Source organism: Bombus terrestris, chromosome 2 (assembly GCF_910591885.1).
Source record: "Bombus terrestris chromosome 2, iyBomTerr1.2, whole genome shotgun sequence".
NCBI lineage: Eukaryota > Metazoa > Arthropoda > Insecta > Hymenoptera > Apidae > Bombus > Bombus terrestris.
This window is the reverse complement of record NC_063270.1, coordinates 12,861,130-12,887,274: the sequence shown is the minus strand read 5'-3', so window position 1 is coordinate 12,887,274 and position 26,145 is coordinate 12,861,130. Positions and strand designations below refer to the sequence as shown.

Below are 26,145 nucleotides of genomic sequence, written 5' to 3'. Positions count from 1 at the left end.
TTATGCGTTTGATACTTCATTACCCATCCTATTTACGTATCTTAACATTCATGGTATCAAGCCTTATTTTTCTATGTATCATCCACTGTACATCCAGAATTGTTTTGATTATCATCAGGATTCCATCCGTTACAGTCAATGGATAATTTTGTCTTCATTTGTTTCGTTAACGGCGGAATCATATGGCGAGGTATTAAAAATGTGGACAAATTAAATAAGTCTAAAAATACTTTATACCGGTCACTATCAACGAAAAATATATGTTATTAATGAAACACGTCATTTAGAATATTTTTCATGAAAACATATAAATAAGTATACCAACCTTAAAGTAGATTTTAAGTATTGATATCCCGAAGATCCTCCGGTTCCAAGTTGTTGGGAACCAATCATTCTTTGAACCATCAGAACATGATTATCTGGCGGGCAAAAAAGAAATTCAAGTATTTTACTCACTTATAAAATGCTTAGATCAAGTAAATACATTTTCTTACATCTCCATTTAGTAATTAGAGAATCGATATCCATTAATGCGGTCAAAATTTGATGAGGTTGACTAAACCTTGGTTCGTCGCGGTATAACGTAATCATCACCGCACCTTGAAGAGCGCCGAACTCGAATTTTCTCTCTCCTCGAGATACGAGCGCATTATGAAGAGATTCGTTGAAGATCGTCTCGAATACTGCTTTCCGAGAACGTACATTTGCCAAATGATAATTTCTGTCTTGTTCCTTCGCATGTTTCTATGAAAACAATGAGGAGCATTAGTGCTTCTCCAAAATAAAATTATTTGCATACGTAAAGCAAATGATTACTTGAGCAAGTTGCTCCTGCTCGACGAGGAGTTCCTCGACGGATTTTTTGTATTTCCCCCAGAAATCAAAGTCATGAGGTTCTAGACCCGGTGTCCTTGCTAACCATTTCTGAACAAGGCAACTGAGACTAGGTTCATCTTCCGAACGTTTAATCGCTTCGATAGCTTTTGGATCCCTTCCGAATGCTCTGGCGTAACTTTGATTATACTTGACTCTATGCTCCTGTTTTATACCCAACTTATTTTCCAATAAACGAAACTGTAGCGATTGAAAACCCGAAGCTGGGCATAGGTACTCTCTAAATGCCATAAAATCCAGTGGCGTCATGGTTTCCAAAATTGTTACTTGGTCCACTAGCAACTGGAAGATGCATATTCGTATGAATATTGAAGAATGTCATCTTTTGGATATTAGACATTTTCAATATCGAATATATGTACACCTTTAAGGTCTATCTATTGTCTTTGTATACAGACGTTCAATCGATCTTACCGAGTCTACGCCTAAGCAACCGTACTTGCATTTATATGGTTTCCGCGTTTATGCTCCTATCGTACGAGGAAGAAATAATCGTTAAGATAGTAATAATTCTTTTACAGCTATTCTAATAATCAAATTTAAAAATATAGACATGAAAGGGAAATAAAAAATCAATAACATTGAATATGGTCGTAACTCAAATACTAGTCTCGTTATGGTTTCTGGTGGAAACATCATTTTGAATAGCAGTTCTAAAAGGACACGATTGTATTCCGTATTAAATCCCACTTACTTAACCCTGCTATATAATTTTTCAACAGAACGAGAAAAGAAAATGTGGTAACCACACCTGTATTCTGTGGTATGGAAAGAGCGCCAATGCGCTTGTTGCCTAACTGATCTATGCATGTCAGTGCGGGGTGTCGCATATCGTCCAGCGGTATTAACTTACTTAGATCCCACTGTTATTTCTACAGTTCCCACAGTCTTTCTTATTCCGGCATGAAAGAGGAGGAGAAAAGTGATAGTAATGAAAAAGTGTCGCATTGCTAAGAACCTTGATCCGCTTAGTAAACTTTCATGTGATATTGGTTATACGACAATCGTGAAAAGCGTACAATATTTTAAAGAATATTGTTTTTAAAACAGATGATTTGTAAAAGGGAAAGAAATGTGAGTTTACAGAGAACAAATCCTATTAGCGCAAGTCGGACTTGATTTTTCATTTTTTCTTTGATTATTTGAATTTACTTGATAAATATAAAAGTTTTCGTTATTTGATTAATTGAAAATACGTCTGTTTCTGCGTGTTGCCATCTGCGTATTATCGTGTCTTGAAAGTTTTAAATATTTTTTGTAGTATCTTCTACTTGTGATTTGTAAAGTAGCACGTATGCCAATTTTGAAGGGTAATGTTCGAAATGTGATTAGATGTAACGTTGAAGCACCCTTTGTCATAAGTATCAATGCTCTAATTGGCTTCCGATTAAGGGTCGTTCACATTCCTTCCATCACTGTCATTGTCAACATATGGCCACTGGCCTTCTTTTCCTAGAATATAGGATTACCCGACGATGTGCGCGTTGCGCGGGAAACCTATTTACCGTTATTTTCCTCATTATTTAAACAATCTTTTATCGTTCTACCGTTTTCATCGTTACATCCATGAGATAGGATTATCTCAAGGATTTCCGACTTTGCTTACTTTTAATATGAGAACGATGCGGTTTAATCTCTTCAAGATTTCCAGCGTTCTTGATTCGTTCAGAACTTGGGAAATTCGAGTCTTCTGGAGAGCAGTGAGATTGTTAGAGGTACCATTGAAATCATAGCTGCTTGGTTCGGAGTTGAAAAGTACTCTGACCGAGTCCAATTCGTAGATAATTTGTTTGAACCAGAGTTCATACGCTATGGATTAAAGATAGAAAAATATAATTCCTTTGGTAGTCATTCTTTTTATCAAATTAAATTTTGTGTATTACCCTTTTTACTTAAAAAGAATATATCAATTATTATTATTATTTGAAACACCGTTTCGTAGAAAACTGATCTTTCATCATTTTTCTTGTGCTATCTTTATCCTTCTTCATTCAATTGCAAATATCTAATTTCTATTATCTATAACATTATTTAAAAAAAAAACGAGTATCATGAAATATTGGAACATATATTGAAAAACGATAAAGAAGCTAGATAAGATAATTTAACTAAGAATGACAGTATAGTATCTGAAATAATTTTTAATGGCATGAGTAATATATGCTACATATATTACCATAGAGGAACAGGAAATTAATTTTTGATACAAATAAATAAAGTCAAACCTCTGTTGCATAATATAGTCCATAATTTGTTACGAATGTTACAACGATAAAAATTATTACCCTGATGAGTGATGATAAAAAGATGCTCATCGTGCACTTCCTTGTTGTATTCGACGCTTAGTAACCTTTGTGCGGTTAAGATTTTATCCAATCGAAGGTATTCACCGTAAAGCATACCCGAACCTTCGGCCAACTGATCAGTCTCTTGATGATCAGTCTCATGATCTTCTCTAAAAACAAATAATTTAATTTTATCGTTAAATTTAAATTCATTAATTTATATGTTATTTAAAGCACTCCATATTCAATTCAAAATGTAACGGAAATTATTTGATTCAAAATGTCAGATATCATTTCGCACAACGATTAATTTTGACGATTATTTATTCTCAAATCGAAAAAATGATTATTGTCGAAGGAATGTACAATTTCATCATTTAAATCAAGAATTAGCAAGCATTACATAGATTTCGATATAACAAGAAAATATTTTTAAAAGATTACTTACGCAATACCACCTGATAAGGGACACGCCATTTTTTCTTCTACTGAAAATATCACGCGTGCTTCAAATTCTATTTGTCGAATTGTTCTATAGTTATATATGAAGTTAATATGTCACTTTGAAACAACAATTAAAAGTTGAACAATAAATAAATGTCACGATAAATTACAATGCTAACAGTTCACTTTAGGCAAGCTCTCAGTTCAGGATGACATTTTGTCAAGTTTGAACGAGCACCACTCAGTTGCAAATAACATAAACGGATACATGTTGTCAGCAAGGTGGTTGAGCCACAACTGAACAAACTGAATGACCACCGACCCGCGAAACTATCCCTCTTATATTTCTAAGTTGGACGGCACGTGAATGAACGATTGATTGTTGATTAAGCTTCTTTGCCTGTTTTTGTATATTAGAAAGCTATCTATAAACATTCTAGTATCTGCGAAGAATGTTATTACACTACTTCGTTTGATTATTGACAGAAGAATTTTGTTTTCTACGGGTTATCATGTATGTATATATGAGTAGAAGGAATAGAGTTTTTTAATTGATAAGCCGATCCTTCTATTACACGTGTTTTTATTTCCGCGATTACAGAATATCGATCATCGAAATATCGAATATATAAAAATTAGGAGTTTCATCATTGATAAGTGGTCTTTAATCATATTAAAGATGGCATAATAACTAAAATGATTCAGAATTATGAACGATTTCATAAATTGTGAAATTCATCTTGTTATTCTACGATATGCTTATATATGTTTTGATCGATAATGCAAAATCTACCTGTACTACTGTTAGAAACAAAAATGGCATTCGTTTACCTGCTCCGAAACTGATAGTCATAAATAGACATATGAATGCTAGGTGTCGCGAGAATGAACTTTTTAAATCAGCATAGTTGCATGATCGGGACGATAGATCTCGCAAACTATGTGATTGAGTAGCAAATTTATAAAATTCATTTTTTCACATCTTTTTATCGTTAACGGGTTTAGCAAATTATAGGAATTGAAGATATTTTTCCGAGTAGATATTTCTACACATATTTCCACAGAGTATTGAAATATTCTTAATTCATGGGATCGTTAATCTTACGTAATATATTAATTGCTTTTTCTTTCGCTATCTATCAACGTGTTATCGTAAACGGTCAGAACATCGATAGTTTTCGTATTGCGGAGAGTAATGGAACATTGCGTAACATTGACCCTGCCCTCATTTATCAGATTATTTTGTGCTACGAATTCGTAACGCTTTTGAAATTATGTTTGGTTATATTCGTTGTCCATATATAATCCAGTGCCGTACCAAGAATAACGTATCGTTGAATTTGTTTTCTTATCAGTTACAAGACTGTTGTAATGATTATATGTAGTATCATTTAAAGATACTTCGATAATCTTGAAATCTCGAAAAAAAGTGGCAACGAGAAAATATTTTTGACCATCAACATATTTCCCCCTTCGTACCGAATATTCTTTTCTATTAATATTTTTTCCTACCACAAAAGATAAGTGAGATATTTAAGATGGATGGAAATATTTTTTGCAGCTACTCGCAAGTTAATATAATCGAAGCAGTTCGATTAAAATTTCGTTCCAGTAAATGGTGATCAGATACACCAGCTCAGCGAATCATTGAAAAATTTCACGGCCACGTATTTTCGAACTTGTCGCAAACTTTAACGATATAAACGCGATAATTGACTCTCGAAACAATGATAATGACATGTTAAGAGTTTCTCATATCGCACGTATAACGGGTATACCTATATTTATAAAAGATATCTGCAAAATATTTCTAACATTTTTATCAGTTAGTTCAAATGAAATTCTGCTGTGTACGATCTGTTTCATCCTTTAAATGATCAACTGAATGTTTATCTGTTTACTAACTTTAGAACCTTAACAATGACAACGGGCAAGGTTACTGTCGCATATTATCTCTCTATTCGTTTCTCGTTGAGACAGAATTCATCGTGTAGATGTTCTCTTGTTAAATTGGTCAGTTAACCAGGCAGTAGAATACTTTCAGTGGACCGAGAACGATCAGCTACAGTAACTATTTACGTGTATCTCGTGAGAAAATTAGTGAACCGTAGTTACATTATACATTATACATTTGATTTCCATTGACACGATGAACTTGGTCTGTATGTAATGTACATTGTCGGCCATGAACGCAAGCGCAAACAATCGTTACATTTGTTTAGAAAGGTAGGAGATCTTTGTATTACGTGATTTACATATTAAACATCAAATTTTTATACTTGTATTGAAATTAAGAAAAAAGAAAGAAATATTTAATATGCAAAAAATTGTTTTCAACGAAATAATGTAAGTGCGTGGAAGATGATCAAATTAAATTATAATAGAAGATAAATAAATAACTCGTCCTTGAATATTTACAGTTGGTAGTTTACTTCTGAAAGGAGTACAAAGATAAATAAATAACTTTAATATTTACAGTTGGTAATTTATATCTGAAAGGAGTACAATCCGATAAACAGGATAGGCAACTTGAAGTGTTGAACGTTACTATGTTACTCGTATATACATGTAGTACGATTATAATAGAAGATAAATAAATAACTCGTCCTTAAATATTTACAGTTGGTAGTTTACTTCTGATCTCTACAAAGATAAATAAATAACTCGTCCTTTAATATTCGCAGCTGGTAGTTTACTTCTGAAAGGAGTACAATTCTATAAACAGGATAGGTAACTTGAAATGTTGAAGGTTACTATGTTACTTATATATACATGTACGATTATTTATTACAAACAGTCTCTTGCGGACGCTGTTCATATATCTCTTGAGTAAGTATCGTTACTAAGTCATCACGTGATAATATCGAATTATGTATCATAACGACTATATAACGGTGTTAAATTGATAGGTTCGCTTATTAGAAATACGTTTTCTTAAATATTATAATTAAATATATGTTGAAAATGATAACTTGAGTTCGTGCTCGCTATCCATATGCAGATGCGTTGGTTATAAGAAATAGTAATTACAAGATAGTTCTAGTTATAATCGATAGGTTTAAGATGTTCTTTTGTTTTTTATCCCTAATCCATGTAGGAATGTGCAAAAAAGTTTTTTTTTGCTCAGAACGATGTGATAGATTTTTCCAAGGTATATAATAATAGCTATTGTGATCCTACCTCTGAATATAGAAAGGGCCCAGGTTCAATAGTTAGTTATTATTTTTATTGAAAATATTATTAATAGTAGTAATATTGAGGAGCGCAGAAGATAACCTTAAAAAAAGAAAGAAAAAAGTGCGTGATCGATGATTCATTGTTGAATATCATAAGGGCGCTTTATCGAATAAATAATAATTGCTTACGTGCTAATATAGTTATCAAAAGAACACAAAAATGTTGAGCGGGGCGAGTTTAAGTATTGAAAGGGTAAACAAAGAAAATTACGACGCGTGGAAATTGCAAATGGCGGCAATACTAGAGCTACCGGCATTTGAAACGTAGCCAATCTTTACCAAAGTCGGTCGAAATGCCCGGTCTTTAAAAAATACGTAATAGTAGAATATTTTTATATTTATTGACCTCTTATTATCTTACAAAAGGAACTCCATGTTCTGAGATCATAAAAACTATATAATAACTTTAATAATAACAATAAGTACAATAATGAAGAATATTCAGTACCAAAACTTTTGGTAATAAGAATGTTAAAATAAATTTTCATTGGTAAATATAAGAAGTATAATATAAGAATACAATAATAAGCGCAATAAGCGTAATAGAATAAATAAAATACAAATATAATTTAAATTATTAGATACAAAATTTATCATTCATCACATTTCTTATAAACGTAAGCTTTCTTCTGTGTGCATTTCTTGCAAACATTGTCAGCGGCAAGTTCTTCTACTAATTGAAACATAAAATCTTTTCTGGATATCTGCTCACCTGTGGTTTTCTTATATAAAATTGAGGAAATTATGCCAGCTAAATCTAAAATATTAAAAAATACTTGAAGTGGCCATCTTCTTGATCCCGATTTCACGATATATTTTCTTGCCATTTGGTCTGCTATATCTACCCCAAATTTTGTTTTATTATAAAATTAGACCGTTTCAGGTAGGTCCTTTTCGCTTTTTCCTAAATAAGGAAATCCATTTACAACATACTTTATTTGAATATCAGATGCCAACCAAAATCTAATTCCGAACTTGCCGGGTTTATTCGGTAAATATTGCGTAAATCTGCATCTGGCTTTGGTTGGGAAAAGTAGCTCGTCTATTGTCATGTTTGCACTAGGTTTATAGCAATTCTGGCTGTTTTCAATAAACTTATCCCATACAGATGATATTAGTGCAAATTTGTCATTTTTCAAACGTTGACTTCTATCATCTTTTTGTCAAATCGAATAAATGTCAATATTTCAACTCATTTCATTTCGACTCATTGTGCTGGAAAGGAAGCTTGGTCCCCATTTTGTATTCCACAAATATGAAAGTTTCAAATTTTTCGCTTCGTATGCTCCCCGTACAATATTCTAAGGAATGCTTTCAATTTTGTTTCTGTAAGAATCCATTTTTTACCCAAAACTTGAGAGGCTTCTGATTCGGTGCAAGATATATGTTGCAACATATGGCTGTCGATCAGTAAGGAAAGTGCGCTAATTACTTTATCTTTCATGATACTTTTTTTGCATATCTCGTGAGCCGGTTGTGTCTTTGAATATATTGTGCAAGGGTAATCTCCCAGAAGCTGACCCTTCTTGAATTCTTTCCCACTTAGTTCCGTTTACGGCAATTTCATTTGGACTAGCTTGTACACTTTCAGTTTCACTTTCAGAACTTGAAAGCATCCGAGCACGTCTTTTGCGTACATTCAAAATGTTCTCTTTCTCACTTTCTGAGGATTCATTTTCTTTGTCACTAATGTCACTATTACTGTTATCATTACAAATTTCAATTTTTTTCCCCTGGTTTACTTCCTTCACACTCAGAGAATTCACTATCCTCGATATCAGAGCATTCCATTGGTATCCTTTTCAGTTTTTGCAATAATTCGAATGCTTCCAATTGTTTACATTTTCAAGACTTGTAAAATATTGCTTTATAAAACGAGAAATCAGGTCTTATTCCAACGACTTTTTGAATTCATAGAGCCAATAAAAAATCAAAAAGTAAAATTAACGAATGACAAATTAGCTGAAATCAAAGGTAAAGGTACTGCAATAATTATTTAGTTATATAAAAAACAAACTTGAGAAATTTCGATTGGAAAACGCATTATATATACCAGAATTAAAAGCAAATTTGATCTCAGTATCAAAAGTTACAGCAAATGGAAAAGGGATTGTATTTGCAAATAAAATGGCTACAATATTTGGAAAAAAAGATGAAATCGTTATTACTGCTATTCATAAAAAGGATTTATATATTGTAGATACAAAATTCGAATATATTGGTATGGTATATGAAAACAGAAATACACTTATGGATTGGCACTATCGATATGGACACTTAAATGAATCTGATTTTTGAAGATTAATAAATAAAAATATTGTAAATGGCCTACCTAACGTAAGATTGAATAAAATGAATACTTGCAAAATATGTTTGAAAGGCAAACAGGCAGCAACCCCAATGCCAAAGAGAACTGAATTAAAAATGTTGGAAATATTAGAACTGATACATTCTGATGTACGTGACCCTATAAGACAAACATCTTTGGGTGGAGCAAAGTATTTTGCTACCTTTATTTATGACACATTAAGGTTTGTATATGTGTATATCCTTAAGACAAAAGATGAAGTTAAAAAGGCATTTTGGAAATTTAAAGCTTTAGTTGAAAGACAAATGGGTAAAAAGATAAAAACTTTCAGAACTGATAATGGTTTGGAATATTTAGGAAAGGATTTAACAAATGAATTGGAAAATTGTGATATTTACAGGGAATTTACAACTCTCCATATACCTCAGAAAAATGGAGTAGCTGAGCGAATGAATAAAACAATTGTGGAGATGATATGATGTATGTTGATCCAGACAAAGTTACCTATCCAATTTTGGACGGAAGCTGGTAATATGGCGTCATATATTAGGAATAGGTGCCCAACAGTTCATGGTAAAACACCATATGAAATTTGGCATAAAAGGAAACCAAATGTGAATCAAATTAAAATTTTTGGTACTGAAGTTTATGTATTAAATAAGCGGCCCGATAAAAGTAAATTTGAAGCAAGATCAACAAAATGTATTTTTATTGGATATTCTGATGAATTAAAAGCATTTGATTATAGGATCCAAGTAAATGAAAAGTCATAATAAGTAGAGATGTTTCTTTTTTAAGAAATATTCAGTATCACAATGATGAAACTGAAAATGAACTTGAACAATTTCAATATGAACTGATAAGTCAAGAATTTGACGAAGAAATCTCAGAAGAGATTCATGAGGAAGAACATGATGATGGTGAAAACATGAATCAAAATGAAAATTGTGTTCAAGATAGATTTGTGGTCAAGAGGGGCCAAGGAAGGCCAAACAATACAAACAAGAAATGTTGGTAGACCAAGGAAAATTTATAAAACTGACCCAATTAATCAATAAACGGTACAATTAGTTAATTATAATTAGACTGAGCCAATAGATGAATTATTATCTGGACCTCATGTAGAAAAATGGAAAGAAGCCATGAAAAAGGAATATGACAGCTTGATCAAAAATAACGTTTGGGAATTAGTAAAATGTCCAGTGAATAGATCTCCAATTGGATCAAAATGGGCTTTAAACACCAAATATAATGAAAATGGAAAAGTTGAACGCAGAAAAGCAAGATTATTAGCGGGAGGTTTAGCTCAAAAACCAGGTATTGAATACAATGAAACCTTCGCTCCCGTGGCACGATTAACTTCCATTAGAGTTATAATGGCCTTAGCTGCTAAATTAAAATTGGATTTATATCAATTGGATATAACCATGGCATCTGCTTATGTTCAATATCCATTGTTCATAATTGTTTAGTTCAAAATCCAGTGTTCCACGGTCGCACGAAGCATATAGACAACCGCCATCATTATATTCGTGAGATTTTTCCAAAGGGAATCATTGGAATTTGCATCCATATGCAGATGCGTTAGTTACTAAGTTACTCATGTATACATGTAGTACGATTATTTACTGCAGACAGTCTGTAGCTGTTGACGACGCTGTTTATATATCTCTTGAGTAAGTATCGTTACTAAGTCATCACGTGATAATATCGAATTATGTATCATAACGACTATATAACGCTGTTATGTTGATAGGTTCGTTTATTAGAAATACGTTTTCTTAAATATTATAATTAAATATATGTTGAAAATGATAATGTGAGTTCGTGCTCACTATCCATATACAGATGCGTTAGTTACAAGAAATAGTAACTAGAAGATAGTTCTAGTTACAATCGATAGATTCAATCAATAGGTTTAAGATGTTCTTCTGTTTTTTTATCCCTAATCCATGTAGAAATGTGCAGAAAAGGTTTTTTTGGCACAGAACGGCGTGATAGATTTATCCAAGGTATAAAATAATAGCTATTGTGATCCTACCTCTGAATATAGAAAACAGCAATATATATATATATTTAATATTCATATATTATATATACATATTTATTTATATTTGTATAATATAATCTAACGTGTGAATATTAAATATATGTAGCATGAATATTTAAATAAGATGCTTTTATTTAATTTCAAGAAGAAAAAGTCATTTGCGATATTTTTGTTTTGCCATGGAGACTCCAAAGGGCAGAGGTCTGATCCGGTAAATAAACACATACATACCTGCTTTTATTTTATTTCGTCAAATTTCCTAACTCAATTTTCTAAAACTTTCGTGTGAAACATGGAACTCGCGTCGAATAAAAGTGAAAAGATACGAAAGAAAATAAAGAAACTTTCCAAATTCATTTTGGTACTCGGTTAATTTTAAACGTATATCATATGACTTAATATGGAAATAATATAACTCAACTTTCGTTGACAATTAGTATCTAGTAGTATCCGTATTAGTTACGGATAAAGAGAACATCAAACTTGAATACGTGTATATTTTTCTAATTAGAACAGAATAGATAATGTTTCTTGTTTTATGAATCGCAGCATACATCCATACAACATCATATATGCATTTATGATGAATTTAGAGATACAGCGAATGGAGTATCCGTCATAATTCTTAGTACGTAGATTCTATTCTGTACTATATAGATAAATTAGTACATATCTACCATTTCTTTAGTTTCCTGCGTAGGGATATGAAATTGTATAGAAATTCGCAGTCTAATTAACGGATGGAATTATCAATCTCTCGAGAATTAATGCTTATTCGCGGCAATGACTTTTACTTATTTATTTCCTTGCCATGGTTTTGAACGGGCAAAGATGATTATTTGAATAACACTTTGCGCGACTGTAATGCAGAAGTACGAAGATATTGGAGGAAATTTGAAATTATAAAAAAGTTTAGAAAAAATAGAAAAAGTTATTTGTTAGTACATAGCAACGTAGGAGGTAAAAATCGGAACTGCAGTTAAGGTCGTTAACGTGTACTTGTATAGCGTAGAAATCGATGAAACGAATAGAATCGTGATTATTATTGCTATGGTTAGGTGATTTTTATTCTATTGTATATGTGTAACAATACGTGAAAAAGAAGGATAGCAGGAAGTGAGAAAAGAGGTACATATATACCAGATACGTATGTATTACGTTACGTTACAGAAATCGGACCAACACCTAATAGATTCCACACAGATACCTGGTTCCCGTCATTTACATATATCGGGCGATAAGACGCGGAAACCTCTCTCGAGAACTCGTGTCAGGCATCGGCATCACGGCGAACCGAGCGCCGATGATCAAAATATTCTCCAATACCGAATCATCGATTATCTGTTTTAGCCAGTCGCTGAGAGAACATCAAGAGGTCTACATCTTCGCATAATACATTTAAGAAAATGAAAGTGAGTCGTTTTTTAAAATAACCATTTAGCACTCTCCTTACACGTATTTGAAATTACATTACGTTACACGAGCATTACTTTATATAAAATCGATGTAAAGATATTATTTTCTCTTGAAAGTATACTGATGTATCAGGATGTGTAAAAGATGAATTATTGTTACAGGAGTGGCCGGAAGTTACCATATACCAAAATGACATTAGTCCACACTGTCGTACCGTTCTAATGGTGATTAAGGAACTTGGGCTGAACGTCACGTTTCGCGAGGTTAACCTGGATAAGAAGGAACATCTATCAGAGGAATTTTTAAAAGTAAAAAATTCAACTCTTCCCAATAAACGAAATGAGTTAAAATGGAATTCAAATTTCTACTTGTTTCTAACTTTTTTTACCAGATGAATCCTTTGCACACGATTCCGGTGATGGAAGAGTGCGGATATGTTCTTACGGATAGGTAAAGCATTTTTATATCGTCTTGCTTGAATTCTTGATGTATTCATTTAATAGTTAGCATCGATTTCTTTTCAGTCACGCTATCGCATGTTTTATAATTGATGATTTGTCATATTTTGATTATTCTCTGTACCCGAAAGATCTCCAGGTACGAGCTCTGATTAATCAGTATCTCATGATCGAAGCGACGACACTGTTCCCTCTTGTGAAGCACACCATAGTGAGTAATTCGTTGTTCGTGTATACACCGAGGAGAGTAGGGAAGTTTATTTGTTGTATGTCAGATTTTTCACATCTTATTGTCACCTTATCCAATTGTGTCATCGGTTTACGTTTTTCCCATCGTTGGGAAATCCGTTGCACGTGTAAAACAATGGTGATTGCTAATACTTGTATAGTCAAACATCCAAAGGCCAGTTTTCCAGATTCACTTTCACCACGACTCGTATAGTAAGATAAAAGAATTTCATCGCGCTACAGATTTTCAAACAAACCGGAAGGAAACGCTTGCGTTATGTATTTACATAGTTGCATTCAGTTCGTGCACTCCTATCGATGGTGTTGCAGTAGACAAAGGCGGCCATCGGCGCGGCCGATTAAGTCGCGCGAAAGGAGGTTAATGCGATACGCTTTTCCGCGCGTATGTACGCGCAGGAGCATTATGTGATACCGGCAGGAAGTTCTTGAGCATCCTATGTACCTCTTACGGCGCCTAATAAAGTCGGCTAACTGCACATTTTTGTTCGCGATGGGCCAACTACGAGCGACTTGTTTTCGGACGTGTATTTCTATACATATACTCTTTTAAATAGTAGCAGGGCCAAATTAGTGTTACAGCAAGTTTTAAGCTTTCCGAACAGGAGAAAGAAGCGCGTTTTTGGTTAAGTTTATATGAATTGGAGAAAAAGATGAAAGATTCTGTTCGGCAAGAAATTGAAAATAGAGGATTATATTAATTTTGCTATGACCTTCGAATTTTTTTACGACTCAATCTTGTTTCGGTTTCGAGGGACTAAAAAAGGCTTTTAATGTTTTAAGAGAATCACTGATATATATTTGAGAGAATCACGAGAGAGAAACGAGAGTCATATATATGAATAATGATTTTTTTAATGATTTTCTCGAATTCAAGCAAATTTTCGAACGATCACTATATGACGTTTCTAGTTAGAAATCCAGGGGATTAATAAGCCAAGGTGAAAGCAACATATGGGAATAAATTTAGGAAAATATACAGATTCTTTCTAGAAACTGAGAATTCACACTAAATACCTAAATCTAAGCCATAGCGTTGATGTTGTAAGCATACGGTACGGTTGATTATAGTATAACACGCGCGTTGTACATGGACTTAGAAGTTATACGAATTAACTTTGAACCTTGGAAATAAATGTGCGTCCGGAAGTTTGATGTTGTGCACACTATAACGCAGTTGCTCATGACGTAAACCTTCTGCAGTGACAGATAATTTCACAGGCTGATGATGTCCACATCATTAATTCGGGATATTTATAATTTTTTTATTTCCTCGTTCATTCGAACTTACATTTCCTACAATTTATATATTTTTCCTTTTTATGTTATTTGTAACACTTCACTGTCATAGGTACCGATAATGTTGGGACAAAAGTCTTCTATCTCCAAAGAAATGTTGGACGGATGCAAGGAAGCGTACTCGTGCTTGGATAAGCTTCTGGAAGGCAAGAAATGGTTGGTCGGCAACTCTTACACTCTCGCGGATATTAATTGCGTAACTGTGGCCAGCAGTATCTCTGTAAGTTTTTTAATTTTTATTAAAACGAATATCACAACATTTCGAGGATCAGATAACATCTTTCCGAATGTTATCTCAAGGTTCTGATGGATCTGGATCAATATCCAAATGTAAAGGCTTGGATAAAAAGTTGCGAGGACGAAATATCGAGCTACAATGAATGCAATGTGCCAGGGCTTAAAAAGTTACATGCTCGCCTTCGTGCAGCACTTCCCAGTTCCTAAATATATAAAATAGCTATATATGTATATATATATATATATATATATCTATAGATAAATAAGTATCATATATACATATATAGATGTATAGATATAATAAATATATCTATAGTCAGAGTGGAAGAGTGAGATGATTGATTTGATAATACGTGTGGAGTTCTAACAATTTTTTTTTAGTTTTTACGTATCATTTTTTAAATTTGTAATTTTGCTATAATTTGTTATATACATAGTTGTATGATAAATACTAATAAAAATACATATATACTTATATCAGATTCATTTTAAAGTCTCTCTCTCTCTCTCTCTCTTAGCTTCGCTTAAAAAACGTAAACAAAATGTCGTTTAATTAGCGACGCATTATTCGATATAACAAGAAAATATTTTTAAAAGATTACTTACGCAATACCACCTGATAAGGGACACGCCATCTTTTATTCTACCGAAAGTATCACGCCTGCTTCAAATTCTGTTTGTCGAATTGTAATATATTTATACATGAAGATAATATGTCACTTAGAAGCAACAATTAAAAGTTGAACTATAAATAAATGTCACGATAAATTACAATGCTAACAGTTCACTTTAGGCAAGCTCTCAATTCAGGATGACATTTTATCAAGTTTCAACGAGCATCACTCAGTTGCAAATAACATAAACGGATACATGTTGTCAGCTAGGTGGTTGAGCCACAACTGAACAAACTGAATGACCACCGACTCGCGAAACTATCGGTCTTATATTTCCAAGTTAGACGGCACGTGAATGAACGATTGATTGTTGATTAAGCTTCTTTGCCTGTTTTTGTATATTAGAAAGCTATCTATAAACATTCTAGTATCTGCGAAGAATGTTATTACACCACTTCGTTTGATTATTGACAGAAGAATTTTGTTTTCTACGGGTTATCATGTATGTATATATGAGTAGAAGGAATAGAGTTTTTTAATCGATAAGCCGATCCTTCTATTACACGTGTTTTTATTTCCGCGATTACAGAATATCGATCATCGAAATATCGAATATATAAAAATTAGGAGTTTCATCATTGATAAGTGGTCTTTAATCATATTAAAGATGGCATAATAACTAAAATGATTCAGAATTATGAACGATTTCATAAATTGCGAAATTCATCTTGTTATTCTACGATATGCTTATATATGTTTTGATCGATAATGCAAAATCTACCTGTACTACTGTTAGAAACAAAAATGGCATTCGTTCACCTGCTCCGAAATTAATAGTCATAAATAGACATGTGAATGCCAGGTGTCGCGAAAATGAACTTTTTAAATCAGCATAGTTGCATGATCGAGACGATAGATCTCGCAAATTATGTAATTGAGTGACAAATTTATGAAATTAATCTTTCACATCTCTTTATTGTTAACTTGTTTAGCAAATTATAGGAATCGAAAATATTTTTCCGAGTAGATATTTCTACAGATATTTCTACAGTATTCTAGAGTATTGAAATATTCTTAATTCATGGGATCGTTAATCTTTCGTAATATATTAATTGCTTTTTCTTCCGCTATCTATCAACGTGTTATCGTAAACGGTCAGAACATCGATAGTTTTCGTATTGCGGAGAGTAATGGAACATTGCGTAACATTGACCCTGCCCTCATTTATCAGATTATTTTGTGTTACGAATTTGTAACGCTTTTGAAATTATGCTCGGTTATATTCGTTGTCGATATGTAATCCAGTGCCGTACCAAGAATAACGTATCGTCGAATTTGTTTTCTTATCAGTTACAAGACTGTTGTAATGATTATATGTAGTATCATTTAAAGATACTTCGATAACCTTGAAATCTCGAAAAAAAGTGGCCTCGAGAAAATATTTTTGACTATCAACATATTTCCCCCTTCATACCGAATATTCTTTTCTATTAATATTTTTTCCTACCACAAAAGATAAGTGAGCTATTTAAGATGGATGCAAATATTTTTTGCAGCTACTCGCAAGTTAATATAATCGAAGAAGTTCGATTAAAATTTCGTTCCAGTAAATGGTGATCAGATACACCAGCTCAGCGAATCATTGAAAAATTTCACGGCCACGTATTTTCGAACTTATCGAAAACTTTAACGATATAAACGCGATAATTGATTCGAAACAATGATAATGAATTGTCAAGAGTTTCGCATATCGCACGTATAACGGGTATACCTATATTTATAAAAGATATCTGCAAAATATTTCTAACATTTTCATCAGTTAGTTCAAATGAAATTCTGCTGTGTACGATCTGTTTCATCCTCGAAATGATCAAACGAATGTTTGTCTTTTTACTAACTTTAGAACCTTAACAATGTCAACTGGCAAGGTTGCTGTCGCATATTATCTCTCTATTCGTTTCTCGTTGAGACAGAATTCATCGTGTAGATGTTCTCTTGTTAAATTGGTCAGTTAACCAGGCAGTAGAATACTTTCAGTGGATCGAGAACGATCAACTACAGTAACTATTTACGTGTATCTCGTGAGAAAATTAGTGAACCGTAGTTACATTATACATTATACATTTGATTTCCATAGACACGATGAACTTGGTCTGTATGTAATGTACATTGCCGGCCATAAACGCAAGCGCAAACAATCGTTACATTTGTTTAGAAAGGTAGGAGATCTTTGTATTATGAGATTTACATATTAAACGTCAATTTTTTATTCTTGTATTGAAATTAAGAAAAAAGGAAGAAATGTTTAATATACAAAAAATTGTTTTCAAGGAAAAAATGTAAGTGCGTCGAAGATGATCAAATTAAATTATAATAGAAGATAAATAAATAACTCGTCCTTAAATATTTACAGTTGGTAGTTTACTTCTGAAAGGAGTAAAATCCGATAAACAGGATAGGCAACTTGAAGTGTTGAACGTTACTATGTTACTTATATATACATGTAGTATGATTATAATAGAAGATAAATAAATAACTCGTCCTTAAATATTTACAGTTGGTAGTTTACTTCTGAAAGGAGTACAATCCGATAAACAGGATCGCTAAACTGAAGTATTGAAGGTTACTAAGTTACTCATGTATACATGTAGCACGATTATTTATTGCAGACAGTCTGTAGCTGTTGACGACGCTGTTTATATATCTCTTGAGTAAGTATCGTTACTAAGTCATCACGTGATAATATCGAATTATGTATCATAACGACTATATAACGCTGTTATGTTGATAGGTTCGTTTATTAGAAATACGTTTTCTTAAATATTATAATTAAATATATGTTGAAAATGATAATGTGAGTTCGTGCTCACTATCCATATACAGATGCGTTAGTTACAAGAAATAGTAACTAGAAGATAGTTCTAGTTACAATCGATAGATTCAATCAATAGGTTTAAGATGTTCTTCTGTTTTTTTATCCCTAATCCATGTAGAAATGTGCAGAAAAGGTTTTTTTGGCACAGAACGGCGTGATAGATTTATCCAAGGTATAAAATAATAGCTATTGTGATCCTACCTCTGAATATAGAAAACAGCAATATATATATATATTTAATATTCATATATTATATATACATATTTATTTATATTTGTATAATATAATCTAACGTGTGAATATTAAATATATGTAGCATGAATATTTAAATAAGATGCTTTTATTTAATTTCAAGAAGAAAAAGTCATTTGCGATATTTTTGTTTTGCCATGGAGACTCCAAAGGGCAGAGGTCTGATCCGGTAAATAAACACATACATACCTGCTTTTATTTTATTTCGTCAAATTTCCTAACTCAATTTTCTAAAACTTTCGTGTGAAACATGGAACTCGCGTCGAATAAAAGTGAAAAGATACGAAAGAAAATAAAGAAACTTTCCAAATTCATTTTGGTACTCGGTTAATTTTAAACGTATATCATATGACTTAATATGGAAATAATATAACTCAACTTTCGTTGACAATTAGTATCTAGTAGTATCCGTATTAGTTACGGATAAAGAGAACATCAAACTTGAATACGTGTATATTTTTCTAATTAGAACAGAATAGATAATGTTTCTTGTTTTATGAATCGCAGCATACATCCATACAACATCATATATGCATTTATGATGAATTTAGAGATACAGCGAATGGAGTATCCGTCATAATTCTTAGTACGTAGATTCTATTCTGTACTATATAGATAAATTAGTACATATCTACCATTTCTTTAGTTTCCTGCGTAGGGATATGAAATTGTATAGAAATTCGCAGTCTAATTAACGGATGGAATTATCAATCTCTCGAGAATTAATGCTTATTCGCGGCAATGACTTGTACTTATTTATTTCCTTGCCATGGTTTTGAACGGGCAAAGATGATTATTTGAATAACACTTTGCGCGACTGTAATGCAGAAGTACGAAGATATTGGAGGAAATTTGAAATTATAAAAAAGTTTAGAAAAAATAGAAAAAGTTATTTGTTAGTACATAGCAACGTAGGAGGTAAAAATCGGAACTGCAGTTAAGGTCGTTAACGTGTACTTGGATAGCGTAGAAATCGATGAAACGAATAGAATCGTGATTATTATTGCTATGGTTAGGTGATTTTTATTCTATTGTATATGTGTAACAATACGTGAAAAAGAAGGATAGCAGGAAGTGAGAAAAGAGGTACATATATACCAGATACGTATGTATTACGTTACGTTACAGAAATCGGACCAACACCTAATAGATTCCACACAGATACCTGGTTCCCGTCATTTACATATATCGGGCGATAAGACGCGGAAACCTCTCTCGAGAATTCGTGTCAGGCATCGGCATCGCGGCGAACCGAGCGCCGATGATCAAAATATTCTCCAATACCGAATCATCGATTATCTGTTTTAGCCAGTCGCTGAGAGAACATCAAGAGGTCTACATCTTCGCATAATACATTTAAGAAAATGAAAGTGAGTTGTTTTTTAAAATAACCATTTAGCACTCTCCTTACACGTATTTGAAATTACATTACGTTACACGAGCATTACTTTATATAAAATCGATGTAAAGATATTATTTTCTCTTGAAAGTATACTGATGTATCAGGATGTGTAAAAGATGAATTATTGTTACAGGAGTGGCCGGAAGTTACCATATACCAAAATGACATTAGTCCACACTGTCGTACCGTTCTAATGGTGATTAAGGAACTTGGGCTGAACGTCACGTTTCTCGAGATTAACCTGGCTAAGAAGGAACATCTATCAGAGGAATTTTTAAAAGTAAAAAATTCAACTCTTTCCAATAAACGAAACGCGTTAAAATGGAATTCAAATTTCTACTTGTTTCTAACTTTTTTTACCAGATAAATCCTTTGCACACGATTCCGGTGATGGAAGAGCGCGGATATGTTCTTATGGATAGGTGAAACATTTTTATATCTTCTAGCTTGAATTCTTGATGTATTCATTTAATAATTAGCATCGATTTCTTTTCAGTCACGCTATCTCCTGTTATATCATTGATGATTTGTCAGATTATGATTATTCTCTGTACCCGAAAGATCTCCAGGTACGAGCCCTGGTTAATCAGTATCTCATGATCGAAGCAGCGACACTATTCCCTCTTGTGAAACACACTATAGTGAGTAATTCGTTGTTCGTGTATATACCGAGGGGAGTGGGGAAGTTTATTTGTTGTATGTCAGATTTTTCACATCTTATTGTCATCTTATCCAATTGTGTCATCGGTTTACGTTTTTCCCATCGTTGGGAAATCCGTTGCACGTATAAAACAATGGTGATTGCTAATACTTGTATAGTCAAACATTCAAAGGCCAGTTTTCCAGATTCACTTTCATCACGACTCGTATAGTAAGATAAAAGAATTTCATCGCGCTACAGATTTTCAAACAAACCGGAAGGAAACGCTTGCGTTATGTATTTACATAGTTGCATTTAGTTCGTGCACTCCTATCGATGGTGTTGCAGTAGACAAAGGCGGCCATCGGCGCGGCCGATTAAGTCGCGCGAAAGGAGGTTAATGCGATACGCTTTTCCGCGCGTATGTACGCGCAGGAGCATTATGTGATACCGGCAGGAAGTTCTTGAGCATCCTATGTACCTCTTACGGCGCCTAATAAAGTCGGCTAACTGCACATTTTTGTTCGCGATGGGCCAACTACGAGCGACTTGTTTTCGGACGTGTACTTCTATACATATACTCTTTTAAATAGTAGCAGGGCCGAATTAGTGTTACAGCAAGTTTTAAGCTTTCCGAACAGGAGAAAGAAGCGCGTTTTTGGTTAAGTTTATATGAGTTGGAGAAAAAGATGAAAGATTCTGTTCGGCAGGAAATTGAAAATAGAGGATTATATTAATTTTGCTATGACCTTCGAATTTTTTTACGACTCAATCTTGTTTCGGTTTCGAGGGACTAAAAAAGGCTTTTAATGTTTTAAGAGAATCACTGATATATATTTGAGAGAATCACGAGAGAGAAACGAGAGTCATGTATATGAATAATGATTTTTTTAATGTTTTTCTCGAATTCAAGCAAATTTTCGAACGATCACTATATGACGTTTCTAGTTAGAAATCCAGGGGATTAATAAGCCAAGGTGAAAGCAACATATGGGAATAAATTTAGGAAAATATACAGATTCTTTTTAGAAACTGAGAGTTCACACTAAAAACCTAAATCTAAGCCATAGCGTTAATGTTGTAAGCATGCGGTACGGTTGATTATAGTATAACACGCGCGTTGTACATGGACTTAGAAGTTATACGAATTAACTTTGACCCTTGGAAATAAATGTGCGTCCGGAAGTTTGATGTTGTGCACACTATAACGCAGTTGCTCATGACGTAAACCTTCTGCAGTGACAGATAATTTCACAGGCTGATGATGTCCACATCATTAATTCGGAATATTTATAATTTTTTTATTTCCTCGTTCATTCGAACTTACATTTTTTACACTTTATATATTTTTCCTTTTTATGTTATTTGTAACACTTCACTGTCATAGGTACCGATAATGTTGGGACAAAAGTCTTCTATTTCCAAAGAAATGTTGGACGGATGTAAGGAAGCGTACTCGTACTTGGATAAGCTTCTGGAAGGCAAGAAATGGTTGGTGGGCAAATCTTACACTCTCGCGGATATTAGTTGTGTAACTGTGGCCAGCAGTATCTCTGTAAGTTGTTCAATGTTTATTAAAACGAATATCACAACGTTTCGAGAATCAGTTGACCTCTTTCCGAATGTTTTCTCTAGGTTCTGATGGATATGGATCAATATCCAAATGTAAAGGCTTGGATAAAAAGTTGCGAGGATGAAATATCGAGCTACAATGAATGCAATGTACCAGGGCTTAAAAAATTACATGCTCTTATTCGTGCAGCACTTCCCAGTTCCTAAATATATAAAATAGCTATATATATATATATATATATATCTATAGATAAATAAGTATCATATATACATATATATATATATTGATATAATAAATATATCTATAGTCAGACTGGAAGAGTGAGATGATTGATTTGATAATACGTGTGAAGTTCTAGCAATTTTTTCTTAATTCTTATGTATCATTTTTTAAATTTGTAATTCTGCTATAATTTGTTATATACATAGTTGTATGATAAATACGAATAAAAATACATATATACTTATACCAGATTCATTTTAAAGTCTCTCTCTCTCTCTCTCTCTCTCTCTTAGCTTCACTTAAAAAACGTAAACAAAATGTCGTTTAATTAGCGACGCATTATTCGTCGAATGGCGTGCAGTAACGCTCGAGCGAAGGTCTCATTTCATTATTGTCAACATGCAGTGCATATCATTCACCGGATACGATGTTTCCCGGAAGGGTAGATAACTCGTATTCTGATTAATGTGTCTTTCTTTCGCGTATTTTCACTTTTGTTTTTTTGCGATACTCCTTTTGTATCTTTTTCTCTGATTTCTAGTGTTATCAAGGATATTTGTATGGTCACATGATCGACATTCGACCGTGAAGACCACACAAGGAGCAACGATTGCGAGCCATAGAATTTCTCCGTTGTTATCAATGCGACATAGGTCGATAGATAAACAAAAGAATGTTAGAGGATTCGTACAATTATACTCCACCGCATTTTTTGGTCTTGCTGGATCTAAAGTACACGCGATATTTTCTACACTTACACTCTTTCATTATTATATTAAAGACTAGTCGTGTCTCATAATATTCAACTAGATTAATTACATTATGAAAAGTTCAATATATTATGGAAAGTTCAAGATTGAATTTCGAGATGTTAGGCGATTCAAACAACTCTACCTTACCATGTCAAAGAGTCAGTATGGCTCAAGATACGATTGGCGTTGAGGGTCGAAGAAGAGGCGTTGTCAGAAGCAAAATATTACACGTTGTCGTCACCATCATCGCCGAGACAATATCATCGAGGGCCTGACGTCCTTTAATTCGCGTATCTATGATTATTGCGACATGTCTTGTTTGCTCTGTACTCTGGATACGTTTACACAGTGGATCTATAAATTGCAAGCTTTCATCAGATTTTGTTATGCCTTTACGCCGTTTCGTAGCCGTGAAAATCGTGGCTGATATCCATTTTCTCGATTAGTATTCGAGACGTTTCATTTTCATCTGTTTCATAATTATTTGTACGGCAGACGAAAAATCAACTTGGGAGTTTCGAGTTTCACGAAATTGTGTGCCGTTATGACGTATGCGGAAATGGAAACGAGGAAGGTTGGTTTAATTGGTAATCAAGAAAATTCATGGTTTACAGTGACAGGTCAAAACTGTGTTGGCAACGGTTTGATGGAACCTACGCAATCGCTGACATTGAACCTGTTTATGGCACGGACGAACGTCTTTTTGCCTTCTTTTTTGTTACTCCATTGAAACTGGTTGCGACTACATTTGTAATAGTTCATCATTACACCGCGGTGCATCATACGTTTGATAGAAAGTTGCAAGAAATAATACCAATAATAATAACTTGGTATGAATCGTTAGGTTTTCTGTTTAGCATTATTTGATTTTATATATTGATTTGTTTTGTAGATTTGCACAGATTTAAGACCAATCTCGTATATGGCACAGTGAATGCGCATGAGACATTCTGTTTCTCGTTGCTTCGTCCAAAAATAGATGCGAATCAACGTGATCTCTGCAAATCGGAATCTACGTTTTGTCTAGATTATTGCACTCGGTAGGTGGTTTCGAGGAATCGAACTGAACGAGTTCCAAGTTTCGCAAGAATCGACCAATCTCGTTTGGAAGAACCACCGACGAGAATCTGATTGTTTCCAGTTGGTTTCTAAAATTTCGATAATCGTGAAGTATTGAAAATTAACGGAGACACACCGATTTGAAATAGACTGATTTTAATCTTTTCAAATATAAAATATTATGTAATTTATTTTCAGTAGCAATGTATTCAGGCATGGAAGATCGATAAGTAAAGAAATTATTACCTTGTTCGGTTAATACGCTCAACTACTGCACGTTTTGTAATATCGCCGATCTGTCTAAACGACCACTTTCATTGTCTTCTATGCGTGGATACTGTATGGAAAACAACGTGATTACGGGAAATGCACGCGTTGCACGAGAAGTCGATTAATTAGCCACCACTTCTTCCTTTACCGTGTTTAGTCGTCTCGCAAATGCGTCATACTTTACCTATTTCTTGCTTCTTGCCTCTCTCTATATTTATTAGGTAACTGTCGATATAACGACGGAGACAGGTTTTTCACTCTTCCTTTTCAGTGGGATCTCCCCTTGGCATGAATTCATGCAACCATTTCTTTACTTTCTGATATAGTCAGCGCATCGCCCGATACTACGTCGGTATAATGCAACGCATATGCAGCCCCGGCATTCTCGATTTCTACGAAATAGGACGCGGAGGGCGAGCTCTGGTCGGACAGGTTCTCTCGCTTTTTGGTTCTCGTTTTTTAAATACCACGTGCTTCGTATTTTTAGATTCAGCTATGCGGCTTAAAAAATACAGATAAATAGGATTGTCGATTCGGTTACGTGGAAATCCGCTATCCTCTTTCGTGTCCGCTAATAGGATTACCACCCGTGACTGATAAAGAGTAGAAAAAAGAGGAGAATCTCATTTCAGTCAACCAGAATGGACTTACCGTTTCCGAAAAGAAAAAAAAAAAAGAAAAAGAAAGAAGATGAAGGAAAGAATCAAGCATCTTCAGTTTCCCTTCCACGTAGCGTTCTTTATATTAGAGACGCGAGAATATTTACGAACCACAGAGGAATCGCCTTTGAGCCATTTATTTCTCTTCACGCTGTGAGGATATTAACGAGGAGATGCGGTTGTTCGTTTTTTTTTCTTCTGTGATGTCTATCTCCCTTAAAGTCATCTCTACATACCTGAACCATCCCGTGGCAAAAACACTTTCAATTACACACTCCAAGTCTTCTCGAATCTATTTAGTTCCTGCCTGGACAACCTTCGATTCGCTTCGATCGAATATTTCCCCGTCGATCAATATTTTTCTTGTTATATACTGCTTCGGAAAATACGATAAACGAACGATCGCTTAAATCGTTCTACGAAGAAGATCGTATCAACTTCTTGGCGAAGTCCCCGCACGAAAATCCTCGATCCATCTGCTCCTGTCGAACGAAGAAATTCTTTGAAATGCTGTCTGGAACTGGTTCACACAGTTTTTCACTGATATTTGGAACGAAGAGAGGTTCGTTTTTCGTATATTCGTTACGATAGATGTTGATTTATACGATGTTAATGGCAATTGTTAACGAAACACTGGTAGATCTTAGGTACATAGTGACGAGAGTGAAAGAGAAAATAATGAGAAATTCGCCAATGAGAATGTAGGAAGGATCGCGATTAGATGTACGTTAGTGTATTCTTAAGATCTTACTTCCATGATTGGTTATAACGCATAAAACTTGAAGCCACCATGAAAGTACCGACCATAAGTATTAAGATATTATCTACTAGTACGCTACTAGATCTATTAATATGTATTTGGTACAAATTGAATGTTTTTTTACTGGTTTTACTCGCCAGTTATTTTAGTAAAAATCTGTTATTTTATTCGCATCATATACGTCTTGTAATGTA

At 33.7% G+C, this 26,145-nt stretch overlaps 2 protein-coding genes and 1 long non-coding RNA gene across 19 annotated transcripts; 1 reads left to right on the top strand and 2 right to left on the bottom strand.

Annotated features, from left to right (window-relative positions):
• Nucleotides 1-5: 5 nt before the first annotated feature.
• Nucleotides 6-15,616, bottom strand: LOC100650592 (tryptophan 2,3-dioxygenase). Of its 2 annotated transcripts, XM_048412353.1 has the most exons (8): nucleotides 15,480-15,613; nucleotides 3,628-3,667; nucleotides 3,180-3,349; nucleotides 2,501-2,703; nucleotides 817-1,176; nucleotides 495-744; nucleotides 326-419; nucleotides 6-243 (listed from the first exon to the last, which is right to left on the bottom strand). In XM_048412353.1, the coding sequence occupies exons 2-8, from the start codon at nucleotides 3,654-3,656 to the stop codon at nucleotides 72-74; spliced, it is 1,278 nt and encodes a 425-aa protein (XP_048268310.1). In that variant the 5' UTR covers nucleotides 3,657-3,667; nucleotides 15,480-15,613; the 3' UTR covers nucleotides 6-71. The 2 variants fall into 2 exon arrangements, with proteins under 2 accessions (XP_048268310.1, XP_048268314.1); XM_048412357.1 differs by lacking the exon at nucleotides 3,628-3,667 and having other exon boundaries at nucleotides 15,480-15,616.
• Nucleotides 5,259-22,697, top strand: LOC105667074 (glutathione S-transferase 1). Of its 16 annotated transcripts, none has more exons than XR_007226463.1 (11): nucleotides 6,494-6,774; nucleotides 9,060-9,390; nucleotides 9,568-10,843; nucleotides 12,568-12,629; nucleotides 12,795-12,941; nucleotides 13,025-13,083; nucleotides 13,158-13,302; nucleotides 14,689-14,856; nucleotides 14,937-17,706; nucleotides 18,045-18,198; nucleotides 19,923-19,974. XR_007226463.1 is itself a non-coding variant. In XM_048412380.1 (8 exons), the coding sequence occupies exons 3-8, from the start codon at nucleotides 19,979-19,981 to the stop codon at nucleotides 22,433-22,435; spliced, it is 669 nt and encodes a 222-aa protein (XP_048268337.1). In that variant the 5' UTR covers nucleotides 16,551-17,706; nucleotides 18,045-18,198; nucleotides 19,923-19,978; the 3' UTR covers nucleotides 22,436-22,697. The 16 variants fall into 16 exon arrangements, 5 of the variants coding, with proteins under 5 accessions (XP_048268344.1, XP_048268337.1, XP_048268340.1 ...); XR_007226464.1 differs by lacking the exon at nucleotides 6,494-6,774 and adding an exon at nucleotides 6,791-8,833; XR_007226465.1 differs by lacking the exon at nucleotides 6,494-6,774 and having other exon boundaries at nucleotides 6,791-9,080; nucleotides 9,160-9,390.
• On the bottom strand, nucleotides 21,407-26,141 carry LOC125386382. The gene is made up of 2 exons (XR_007226474.1): nucleotides 24,509-26,141; nucleotides 21,407-24,351 (listed from the first exon to the last, which is right to left on the bottom strand). It is a non-coding gene; the product is annotated as an uncharacterized LOC125386382 (long non-coding RNA).
• Nucleotides 26,142-26,145: the final 4 nt, after the last annotated feature.

Excerpts from the sequence above, each read along its gene's own strand:
- LOC105667074 (XM_048412387.1), top strand. Across the intron at positions 20,297-20,379 it reads TATCAGAGGAATTTTTAAAA|ATAAATCCTTTGCACACGAT; the intron begins GTAAAAAATTCA and ends TTTTTTTACCAG. Across the intron at positions 20,439-20,512 it reads GGATATGTTCTTATGGATAG|TCACGCTATCTCCTGTTATA; the intron begins GTGAAACATTTT and ends ATTTCTTTTCAG.
- LOC100650592 (XM_048412357.1), bottom strand. The coding sequence starts at position 15,508 with ATGGCGTGTCCCTTATCAGGTGGTATTGC. Across the intron at positions 2,704-3,179 it reads TTTTATCATCACTCATCAGG|CGTATGAACTCTGGTTCAAA; the intron begins GTAATAATTTTT and ends TTTAATCCATAG. Across the intron at positions 1,177-2,500 it reads GCATCGTTCTCATATTAAAA|TTGCTAGTGGACCAAGTAAC; the intron begins GTAAGCAAAGTC and ends TGCATCTTCCAG.